Raw genomic sequence first — 12,899 nt, forward strand, 5'->3', positions numbered from 1 at the left:
TAGTACTGTATATATATTACTTAGCCTTTTCTATCAGCAGATGACTAATGGAATATTGACCCTGATCCATATCAATACAAAATCAATATCCATGGACAAAGGATAAACACTGACCATCACGGCATTCCTTGTTCCTTACAAACACTTTCCAAACGACTCCCAATTCTGATAAAACAGTTCTTCAGTCACCTGAATATCCTTATCGTATGTCATTGCACATATGTTTTAATGGCATATTGTCATTTTGTAGCAAAGAGACAATGAGTTTTATAGTTTAGCTCAGAGCTGTCCAACTGAAGGCCCAAGACTGGAGGTAGCACTCCATGGGATTTTTATGGCCTCCCAAAGGCTCCATAGACTTCACTTTATTTTCATCCAGAAATAAAAACAAGAAAATTAACCGGTGCACTAAATGTAATAGGTTGGACAGCACTGATTTAGTTGTTTCTTCTTCATAATCTGAAGGCTCTGATAACTGGAAAGCTTGGGGTTGTATTTATACACTCACTTACAGAACAACACGTTAAAACAGTCCTTGAATTTTCTCCAGCAAATAAAACAGGATATTGCATAACATGCCACGTTGCAGAACATTTCTTTCTACACAAAAAGTAATATACCAAAGTTCGGAACCAAACGTTATCCTTGAGCGATTTCAGTATTTTATAATTAACATCAATGAGGGCACAGCAAGCAGAGTCTTGTTCTATTAGTGCTCTGTGCTTCTTGCAATGACAGTACAATACAATTATACAGTAACATTCAAATACTCCAACTAACAACTGTAATCTCATTAAAGGGCAAGTCACATCAAATTCACTGGGGATGCCAATGTGTTACTGCCCAGTGTAATAATGTACCCCTACTGTAAATGATAAGGATATTAGAAGTCACTGAGGGGTTGTTCTGTGACCATATAAAGGCACAAGGCTGCAGGCTGAGTTATACAGGGAACTCTGAGTATCACTCATGTATTATAAGGGATAATGTACCCCCTACTGTAAATGATAAGGATATTAGAAGTCACTGAGGGGTTGTTCTGTGACCATATAAAGGCACAAGGCTGCAGGCTGAGTTATACAGGGAACTCTGAGTATCACTCATGTATTATAAGGGATAATGTACCCCCTACTGTAAATGATAAGGATATTAGAAGTCACTGAGGGGTTGTTCTGGGATAATATAAAGGCACAGGGTCACAGGTATATGTCAGGGAACAGTACATACGATATAGTAGTAAATGAATTAAGGAACTGTGCCCAGCAGTCAGAGAATAGTAAAATACATTGATACGTCACTAGAGTGACAGCGGTAATTAGTGACACCCAGGAGACAGGACAGCGAGTACAGACAACACAGCGGCCTCTGACACATGCGGTGACGTCACGCAGTACCTCCAGAGCCCGCCCCCCTCACACAGTGACAGCCCAGTACCTACTGACACACACGTGTATGACACGGTGAGCCTCCCCGGGGCGTGTCTATGCGGCGCCGTGCGTGTGACGTCACAAAAGGAGTCAGAGGCGGAGCCCTGTAGGGTCCGGCTGAGGTAGAGATCGTTTGAGAGAAGCGAACAGTTTGGCCCTCGCCCTGGGGATTAGAAGAAGCAGAGACTCCGCATCGACCCGCAGCCCGTCCGGCCTCAAATCTCTCCCGCCCGCTGTGCTACTGTTACACTGACACTCGAGCGGGAAGGGGGCCACAAGGAAAGGCCCGACGGGTACCCGTGTGAGCTGCTCTGACAGGGACAGGCCCGGGCTCTCTCTCTTTCACACACAGGGGCCCGGGGAGCCCAGGCAGGGGTTAATTAGAGAGAGAGCTGAGGCGCCTCAGTGTGACTTCCGGAGAGCCCAGTGGGGCCCTGACAGGACTGTACCAACTTACTCACTTCCTGTGCCCTTTCCTTGGTTCATTCTCTGGCCCAGCCCTGTGTCCCCTGAGGGAAGTCTTTCCTGTGTGACTCTAGGGGCCCCTGAGCCTCCACCTTCTTCTCTCTGACTTCCATTGTTTGGACCTGGGCCCTCCCCCAAGGGAATTGTGTGCCTCCCCCACCCATTTATAGCTCTATTCACTGATCCCAAGAGAAGCCTTTGTGTGGCCCCTGTATCCAACTACAGTCCCTGCACAAGAGAAGCCTTTGTGTGGCCCCTGTATTTCTTTGTGTGGCCCCTGTATCCAACTACAGTCACTCCTCCCAGGAGAAGCCTTTGTGTGGCCCCTGTATCCAACGACAGTCCCTGCTCCCAGGAGAAGCCTTTGTGTGGCCCCTGAAAGACTGGTCCATATCTTGGGCCCTTAAGTGGAACTCCCGCTTCTCCTTTCAGGAGGAGACCCCCCTATCCCTGAGAGAGACTGACTGAAGTTCAAGAAGGGCCCCTAAGAGAGAGAATTGCTGGTGTGACTGTAGTAGAGAATCTCATTGTCCCCATACCCTGCTGGAAGAAGTGTCCCCAGCAGTTTCCTCCTATTTCTGTGCCCACCATGGCGCATCAGCAGATGACCAGTTCCCAGAAGGCCCTGATGCTGGAGCTGAAGTCCCTGCAGGAGGAGCCAGTGGAGGGATTTAGGATTACTCTGGTTGATGAAAGTGACCTGTATAATTGGGAAGTGGCAATATTTGGGCCTCCTAATACTCTTTACGAGGGGGGCTATTTTAAGGTGAGTGCCTGACCGAAACAGTTGAAGGGCGGATTCCAAACCGTCTCCAGGTTTATTTCTTTCTATCCAAAATAAATGTGTGTGTGTGTGTACAGAACTTTTGTCCTTTTTCTGTTCTACACACAGGTACGAAAGGTAATTTACCTAACCACCTAAACCTTGAGCCCGCCTACTGGCTCGTAGGCCTCCTTTCTATCCACATTTAATGACAAGAAGGTGCTCATGGGGTTTCGAAGGCCCTGAGTTCTCGTTACCTGTGAGAGAGATATATATATATATATATATTGTTCTTCTAAGTAGTAATGCCAAGGAACAAAGTATCTGGTCTGCTGTGTGAGGTCTATGGGAAGCCCATGACAATGCATTTCCTCTCTAGCTTTACACTAATTCATTACAGGATAATTGTTCCCTGAAAATGATGTCCCCCCCAATATGATCTGCAATAGTGCAAGGCTGGCCCACCTATGGGGCCCAAAACAAGAGACAAGTAAATGTTATAAATGCAAATTAGCTCACCTAGCCCAACTTCAAGATCATTTATAATTAGGGATGCACCGAATCCACTATTTTGGATTCGGCCGAATCCTTTTCGAAAGAAATCCCGAATCTGAATCCTAATTTGCGCATAGATGGGAAGGAGAAAACATTTTTTACTCCCTTGTTTTGTGTCAAAAAAATTAAGCAATTTCCCTCCCTGTCCCTAATTTGCATATGCAAATTCAGATTCTGTTCAGCTTAGCAGAAGTATTCAGCCGAATCCTGCTGAAAAAGGCTGAATTCTGGGTTCTGTGCAACTCTAATTATTATAAGCGATTTGGGGTGAACACCTGTTTGCTCAGTGATCCACATCTGTGTATGTATGTGGCCATCTGCCACTTAAAAACAATTTGATTGGATCAGTGCAAACTAGATTCCCATTGGTGCTCACACTCTACAATTATGAGTCCGCCCCGTGCCAACTGGTGCCATTAAATGTATTCTACATCTACAAATGAGTGCCTAATCACTTAATTATCTCATATATATATATATATATATATATATATATATATATATATATATATATATATATATATATATATATATATATATATATATATATATATATATATATATATATATATATAGTGGGCATGCTCCTATGATCCTTTAGTAGTCATAGTTATGTCAGGAGTATCATTGTGGCCAGGATCTGGATAAAATTATCCGCAATGTTATCTAAGTAAATGTCGGTTTATCTGTGTATAACTACTTATCTTATTTTGTGTTTTCAATGCAAAGTTATTGTGTTTAATACCAGCAGATTGTGTCTATTAACATTTATGAATACGGAATGTTTGGGACCTGGGGTTTTCCAGATAACTGATCTTCTTTCCGTAATATGGATCTTCATAGCCTCTACAAGAAAATCGTGCATATGTTAAATAAACCCAATGGGCTGGTTTTGCTTCTGATAAGGATTCATTATATTTTAGTTGGGATCAATACATGTATGGGATCCATTATCCAGAAACCCTTTTTCTAGAAAGATCAGAATTACGGAAAGGCCTTCTACCATAGTCTGCATTTTATCCATTAAAGGGGTTGTTCACCTTTGAGATACCTTTTAGTATGATGTAGAGAGAGATATTCTGAGACAATTTGCAATTGGTTTTCATTTTTTATTATTTGTGGTTTTTGTTATTTAGCTTTTTATTTAGCAGCTCTCCATTTTGCAGTTTCAGCCATTTGGTTGCTAGGGTTCAAAATACCCTAGCAACCATGCAATGAGTTGAAAGAGAATATGGAATATTAATAGGGGAGGGTCAGAACAGAAAGACGTGTAATAAAAAGTAGCGATAACAATAAATTTGTAGATTTACCAAGCATTTGTCTTCAGACGGGGTCAGTGACCCCCATTTGAAAGCTAGTAAGAGCCAGGAGAAGAAGGCAAATAATTCATAAAGTAAAAAAATAAATAATGAAGACCAATTGAAAAGTTGCTTAGAATTGGCCATTCTATAACATACTAAAAGTTAACCTGAAGGTGAACCACCACTTTGATCCAAATTTTTAAAAAAGAATTTCCTTTTTCTGTTTAATAATAAAACGGTAACTTGTACTTGATGCCAATTTAGAGATGATTAATCCTCTTTTATTCAAAGAAGATCCCAATTACAGAAAGATCCATTATCCGGAAACCCCCATTTCCCCGAGAATTCTGGATAACCGTTCCTATACCTGTACAAGCTACTATTTTATTATTGCAGAGAAAAAGCAGTTTTTATAAATTTGGATAAAATTAATTCAACGGGGGACATCATTTCGTAATTTAGAGCTTTTTGGTTAACGGATAATGGATCCCATACTTTTTATTGTTCTGGTGAATTGAACAAAGAGCAGGTAGCCATGTGCATGTGGTGTACCCATTTGCTCCAAAGATACAGCATTGCAATCCAGCTTGTAGGAACGCACATTCGGACTCTTAACTAAATGTCTGAGCAATGTTTGTTGTGTGATTGAGTCCATCAGACAGAGGTGCTAAATATTTCGGATTCCGTGGAGGTGGCCATAGAGATTCAGATTTTATTTGTCATTCGGCAAGCATTGAATGTCGATCATATGTTTTAATGCAACGATCACACATTCGGATTTAAACTGTAGGATTCAAGTAGGAAAAATAAATCGGAAGATGTTCTGGCCATGGACTGACCAGCAACAATCGTGCAAAAGTTATGTCCTGGAAATAGCAGTACCCATAGGTGCATCTCAGCTCATTTTGCCTGGTCATGTGCTTTCAGAAAGAGCCAGCACTTTAGGATGAAACTGCTTTCTGGCAGGCTGTTGTTTCTCCTACTCAATGTAACTGAATGTGTCTCAGTGGGACCTGGATTTTATTATTGAGTGTTGTTCTTAGATCTACCAGGCAGCTGTTCTCTTGTGTTAGGAGGGAGATATCGCCATCAAAGGAACAGTAACACCAAAAAATGAAAGTGGTTTAAAGTAATAAAAATATAATGCAGTGTTGACCTGCACTGGTAAGGCTAGTGGTACACAGTAAGATTTGGGGGAGATTAGTTGCTCAGCGACAAATCTCCTCTTCTTTGGGGCGATTAATCTCCCCAAATGTCTTTCCGCCGGCAAGAATTCAAATCGACGGCGGGATGGCATGCATAGTGCTTTGGTTTCTGAAGTTGCCTCATGAGGAAGCTTTAGGAGACTTTGGAAAACCGAAGAGCTAAGTATGCTATCCTGCTGGCGATTCTTGCCAGCGGGAAGGCATTTCGGGGAGATTAGTCGCCTTAAGAAGAGTAGATTTGTTGTTGGGCGACTAATCTCCCCCGAATCTTACCGTGTACCACCAGCCTTACCTGAATCTTACCGTTTGCCACCAGCCTAAAACTGATCTGTTTGCTTCAGAAACACTACTATTGTTTATATAAACAAGCTGCTGTGTAGCAATGGCGGAAATTGAAAAAAGGCAATATGGCACAGGTTAAATAGTGGATAATGGATAACACCATTATGTTCTACAGAGCTTATCTGCTGTGTAACCTGAGCCTATTCTCCATTGAATGGCTGCCCCCATTGCTACACAACAGCTTATTTATATAAACTAGGGATGCACCGACTCCAGGATTCGGTTCGGGATTCGGCCAGGATTCAGCCTTTTTCAGCAGGATTCAGATTTGGCCAAATCCTTCTGCCGAACCGCATCAGAATCCTAATTTGCATATGCAAATTAAGGGCGGGAGGGAAATCGAGTTACCTTTTTTGTCACAAAACAAGGAAGTAAAAAATGCTTTACCCTATCCACCCCTAATTTGCATATGCAAATTCGGTTCGGTATTCGCCCAAATCTTTTTTGGGGGATCGACAGAATCCAAAATAGTGGATTTGGTGCATCCCTAATATGAACTATAGTAGTGTTTCTGAAACAAACACACCAGTTTTACCAGTACAGGGCAACACTGCATTATATTTTATTATTATTTAAAATTTTGTTTTTTGATGTTACTGTTCCTTTAATAAATGAGCCCTCGGACTTGTTGAGCGCGTTTATAAAAGGCCTCGCACGGCTTGTGCACAATGCACCAATATGGATGCAAATGTTTGTAACTGTGTGTGCAAATGCTATAAGTTGCAGCTACGTATGCAGCATCCACTAAGCGAGCCCTGGAACTGAAGCCGGGTTCAGGCAGTCCGTAATTCCAGAATTCCCGTGTCCGTTCATGCGGTTCTGAGTCGGCTGACGGTTGCACTGGCATTTGCTGTATATTACAAAGGTGCCTGTATGGGAGCAAGTACCCTTATGAATAGTATAAACAAACACTCTGTTTTATATCAACGTTTGCTTGTTAATTTGTACACTGGGCATCCCGAATTCTTTGTCACTAGCTGTCTGTATTGGCCCCTTAAAATATCTCCACGCTGCATGCTCTGTTTTTACCCCTGGAAATAGTATGTGGAATGATGACACATCTAAAGTCACGAGTACAGTTCTGCTAAATGTTTTCTTTTGGCTGTGGGATTAGCACATCTATGAATTGTAAATAAGTGTTGCAACTTTCTTACTTCACTCTTAGTCACCGTGATAATCTCACCCTATTTATTTCTGTGGTTCTGTCTCAGTGGAACCCCCACATTTTTTTTTATAATTTTGTCAGGATATGCAGTGCCAGTGCAGTATACCCAATATAGGATGAACATGTTATCGGAATGGTACATAACCTATTTAAAGCTGAATTTGTACATGTACGGTGGCCTATTGATCTCATCTGATATCCATGAATCTTCAGGATCTGGTAGTCTTGAAAACTTCATGTCCCTATGGTGTCCAGTGCATGGTGTATTGATGGGTGAGGAACTAAAGAGAAGTCCTAGCTAGTAATGTGCAGGCTGGCCCGATACCCGTGGGACCTATGGGTTCGGGCCAACCTCGCACCTCTAGTTGTGGGTGGTTGAGCTCTTCTTCCTGCTCTCCCGCCCGGCACCTTGCACTGCCGACTTCTGGCTTCCTTTTTTTATAGACACCTTATTGCTCCACCCCTTTTTGTGATGTCATCGACGGGGCAGGTAGGCGGGCCTATAAAAGGAACCCAGAAATCACGGGTGGAGGGAGAGAGGGCGGGTTAGGGTCGGGTAAAAGGGACAAATGGGTTCTACTCCCCGAAACGTTGCATCGCACTCCGCAATGAAATACATTTTTGAAGATTTCTCACAGTCCTGTGTGCCGTTGGAATTCCTTTGCTGTACTCAGGTAAAACCCGACCCGCACATCACTAGTTAGAGTATTGTTCTATTGTTTTCAGATATTTTATTGGATGTTTCACAATAAACAGCAAGAAGATAACTTCGAAGTCATATAACAAGTAACACATAAGTGTGCTTGTTCAAAAAGAACTAGAATATGAAATAAAAAATGTTTGAACAAACACGTTTCAAATCCGTTATCAAGCAGAATAGCAACAATGTGAATGTATGAAAAAATAAAATAGAAAATAAATGACAAATAATCCAGTGGATGATAAAGAAAAAGAAACCATTATTTTCAGGAAAAATTAGATTCCCAAATTTGCATCTGTACTACATACACAGAAACCTGAATATTTGATCTCTGTTTCTAGAATCAGAAAGCTCAAAATAAAGAGAGCTTGCATGACTCTCTCAATGTGCTTTCCTCTGATTTATCTTTCAGAGCTTATGGCCAACTGAGTTGGTTAAGGTATGACGTGATGATATCTGTTAGCATTGTTCTATTGAAATAATTGATTGGCAGCCTAACGTGTGTGGACCGTACTATACTCTTGTCTTGGGGGACACCCGCGTTCTTCTGTTTAGTCGCAGTCGTGTTTTGGCTCGCGCTTCTGTATGCACGCATCCTTTTATTTTGTCTGACGTTATCACGATTGGTGTGAAATTCAAATATTTTAAAGACACCATGTCAGTTTTTTCATTACCCAACGTAGGTCTATTGTTGTTGTCTTGACCCATGCCTGTCCCAGACATCTTGCCTGTACCAACCTTTACCTTTTACTGCCGATTATTCCGGATCCCGACTTTGTACTGTGTTTACTCATTGGTTTGACCCCGGCATGTGTCCTTTACTATGCTTCTGGTTCCTATACTGCCCCATCTGATTGGTATTAAACTCTGCCTGTTCCACAACTACGCTTACGCTTTTCCCCGTCTTATCCTGACACAAGTTCTGTTCCATTGCCTGCCCAGAACCCTCACCTTCATTCTCTCACTATAAGACCTGGCAGCATCCAAGTAGACCAGAACCTTGGGATACTTAACATGACACTTAAAGTGGACCTGTCACCCAGACATAAAAATCTGTATAATAAAAGTCCTTTTCAAATTAAGCATGAAATCCAAATTCTTTTTTGTTTAAGCTTGCACAGATAGTAAAATCATTTAAAAAAATCTCAGCTGTCAATCAAATATTGCCTGCCCCTCCTCTATGCCTTAGGCATAGAGGCGAGGAAAGCAATTACTTTCACTTTCCATTCAGTACTTCCTAGATGTCATTGCTCTCCCAATAGTCCCCCAGTTCTCTTTAACATTTAATTGTGTAACCAGTGCATGGGGATGGGCATCAGGCCCCCCATTTTGATGCACAAACAAGATTTTGAGATGATGCAAGGCTTGTCTTAATAAGTGTCCATAAAAAAGTCTGGAGAAGGAGTGGAACAGCTCATGATCCAAAGCATAGCACATGATGTATAAAACATTTGGGAGGCTTGGGCGTGCATGACTGCCAGTGGCACTGGGACACTAGTGTTTATCCATCATGTGACACAGGACAGAAGCACAAGAATGAATTGTGAGCTCTTCAGAGACACTGTCTGCTCAAATCCAGCTAAATGCACTCACATTGATTGGGAGACGTTTCATAATGAGCCAAAACATACAGCCAAAGCAACCCAGGAGTTTATTAAGCAAAGAAGTGGACTATTGTTGAATGGCCAAGTTGCTTGAATTGGGTTCAAGCAACCTGTTCTGAACCCAATTGAGCTGCATTTCACTTGTTGGAGACTAAACTTGGGACAGAAAGGCCACAAACAAACAGCAAGTGAAAGCCGCTGCAGTAAAGGCCTGGCAGAGCATTAAACAGGAGCAAACCCAGAATCTGGTGATGTCCATGAGTTCAAGGCTGCCGTCATTGCCAGCAAAGGCTTTTCAACCAACTATTAGAAATGAACATTTCATTTTCAGTTTTTTAATTTGTACAATTAATTTGAGCCCCCGAAATGAAGTGATTGTGTTAAAAAAGGCTTTAGTTCCTCACTTTGTTTTGCAATCTTTTTGTTCAACCCACTGAATTAAAGCTGGAAGTCTGCAGTTCAACTGCATCTGCGTTTTTATTTGAAAATTCATTGTGGTCATGTACAGAACCAAAATTAGAAAAAAAAAGTTGTCTGTCCAAATATTTATGGGCCTAACTGTATGCACTGATTTTAGGAGAGAAGCTTTGCATGCATATAATAAATGAGTGAATCAGTCAGGAACTTAACTGGGCCCCTCTTCTATCCTTATTTGTCTCTCTGTTGTGACAAAGGTGCTGCCTTGGGTGCAGTTGTGTACGGGGTGCTACCAGGGAGGGTGGCTTTGTGAGTAACATGGCTGGTGTCTAAATCAGACAGACTATATAATAAAATAAATTGCAGTGTGTTACCCCAATTCATGCATTCTCCACTATGTAGGCTGGATATTTTGCAGTGGTAAGGGTAGGACTTGCAGGTATATTTGCAGATTTTACTTCTACTCTAGTGATGTGGGGCCTGCCCGAAACAAGTGGGACCTGCAGGTTTACACGTGGGTTTAGCGGGTTCAGACTGAATTCCGCAAAATGTTTGCGGGTTATGAGTTGAGCTCTTCTTTCCACTTTCTCCACCTGTGACCTTACTGTGCGGCTTTTGCTTCAGGCAGCCACTATTTATAGGTGCACACTTGCTCCACCCCCTTTTGTGACATCAGAGGTGGGAGGGTAGGGCGTAGGTCTATAAATACAAGTGCCGTTAAGGTTCAGGTGCGGGTTGGGAGCGGGTGTGTGTGGGTCAACAGAGTCAACTTGTTTTCTTCCTGTTCCCACTTCCTTCTGATGACATCACTTCTGGTTTCATGGTGGTTGGGTTTTTGGATAGGGTAGCTGTCGATTGGATGGTGGGTAAAAATGCCAGTCCAGGTTGGGACTAGGTTTTGTATATATTGGACCCTCGCAGGACTCTTATTGGGCCCCTGTAACTTTTTTTTTTTAACCGGGTGATTCCTCAGTGACACCACTTGTGGGTTTTGTAGCATTTAAGGGATATTTGAAATAGGGAGCAATAGGGATTGAGTAGCCTCTGAGCTGCTGGCTGTAGCAAGTTGTACTGGACTTTTTATGGCCAGTCATTCTGTGCTTACAGTACTTTAGCTATCAGAGAAAATATACTTGAAATGAACTCCATGAGAAGTCTTATTATGAGCAAAGCAAGATGATGTTGCAAGATTTAAGGGCACAGGAGCCCCAGCTTGCGGCATGTTGAATCTGTTGAGCTTTTCAGTAGGAAGTGCGTGACTTGTTTGTATGTACAGTATGTATGTATGGTTCATAAGTGTGTGGTTTCACACTGGGGCCCCTTTCTCCTTCAAACTAACATAATTGTGGCTGTGTATAACTGACTCTGTAGCCATCAACATCGGCACAAAACTCTTTTTGTGAACTTGCACCCTGCCCCCTTGGAATGAAAGTAAATAAGAGGCCTATATTACATGGAGAACATGAATTCAAATTATACTTTTATTTTAGACTCCTTATGCAGCCGTGTACTATGCGTGTGGGTAGTAAATGTGCCATGGAAAGGCCCATAAGCAAAGGTAATGCTTTGCCGGCTGCCGAGAATATGTTGCCCGGAATAGGCTGTGAGTTATAACCGTGCCAGTAAATTGCACAACGTGGGGGTTTTATCAGAATCCTGTTTCGAGTGCTGTCGTTTCCTTTTAGTGGGAAGCCTCGCAGAAAGCAGATCTATACATCCCAAGCCTTAATAAAGAATGAGACTTTCTGGCACCAGACGCAGTAAAAGAAAGTAAAGCAAATTCCTGGTAATGAATGGAGAATGTGCGTCATTTAACACCTACAACCTCTTCAGTGACCCAAAATTCATACTTTGAATTGCAGCTTCCCACCTTTTTTATACAAGCCTCTGTTTTTAATGGTTGTTATTTTGGAGATTGGTGTGGTGCAATCATGGCTGTACTTGCCCTTAATTTCTTGCCCAATCTTTCTGTGTTCTGCCTCTTTAAAGGACAACGTACATTTTGTTTCAATAGGGGAGGGGGTGCCATAATGTTCGGCACCTCCCACTGAAATAGATTGCTAGGTTTTCCCTTGGGCTGCTGCTCAAAATGTTGAAAAAAAGCGCTGCAGTGGTGTCTCCTTACCTTAAAGGGATACTGTTGCAAAATACACCAGTTAATCGTGCTGCTCCAGGAGAATTCTGCACAGAAATTTTTAAAAAAGCAAAACGATTTATTCAGTTTAATTTTGAAATTTTGCATGGGGTTCGACATATTGTCAGTTTCCTGGGAGCCCTCGAGTCATGTGACTCTGATAAACTTCAGTCACTCTTTACTACTACACTGCAAGTTAGAGTGATATCACCCCCCCTCCCTTCTCTCTCCCCAGCAGCCCATCAGCAGAACAATTGGCAGCTAAACCGATAACTGCTCTCTGACACCTTCAGAAGTATTTGTTTACATTGCTAAAGGTGGCCATAGACGCACCAATAATATTGCACAAAACAAATTTTCGTAAGATTTGGTGCGTGTATGGTGGAAGAAAAGCAGACCGATATCGGCAGAAGACTTGGATATCGGTTGGCTCGTCGATTAGGCTGGCCAGAAAATTTTGATTGGGCGCCCAAACATCGGCCACTGTTAATGCTGAATCGTCGGATACAGGTAGAATTCTATTGTTTCTCCCTGTATATCAGCTTTACACGTGTGTATAGAAATGAATGATCTTTCCTGGAAAGATCATAATTAGAATATCTATGGCCACCTTAAAAGTGCTCCCCTGCTTTTTTCCTGCTTGGGTGCTATTCTCATGTCTAGCACTAGGTGTAGCGATGGAGCACGACCCATGTCATGGTAAAATACAATGAGAAGGGGAAAGCAGTTCCATCTTGAAGCTCAAGATCAGGCACAATGCACTGAGATGGCTCCTCCACACCAATATTACAGCTAAAAAGAAATGCATTTCTTCATTGCTT

At 42.2% G+C, this 12,899-nt stretch overlaps 1 protein-coding gene across 1 annotated transcript in view; it reads left to right on the forward strand.

Annotated features, from left to right (window-relative positions):
* The first annotated feature begins 1,462 nt into the window (after positions 1-1,462).
* The window catches only part of ube2r2.L (ubiquitin conjugating enzyme E2 R2 L homeolog), a 29,811-nt gene continuing 18,374 nt past the window's right edge, over positions 1,463-12,899 (forward strand). Inside the window, exon 1 of the mRNA XM_018242337.2 lies at positions 1,463-2,658. Within this exon, the coding sequence (XP_018097826.1) occupies positions 2,482-2,658 (177 nt within the window). The 5' untranslated portion in view covers positions 1,463-2,481. The remainder of the gene's footprint in view (positions 2,659-12,899) is intronic.

The sequence above is a fragment of the Xenopus laevis genome, chromosome 1L, assembly GCF_017654675.1.
Source record: "Xenopus laevis strain J_2021 chromosome 1L, Xenopus_laevis_v10.1, whole genome shotgun sequence".
NCBI classification, from domain to species: Eukaryota; Metazoa; Chordata; class Amphibia; order Anura; family Pipidae; genus Xenopus; species Xenopus laevis.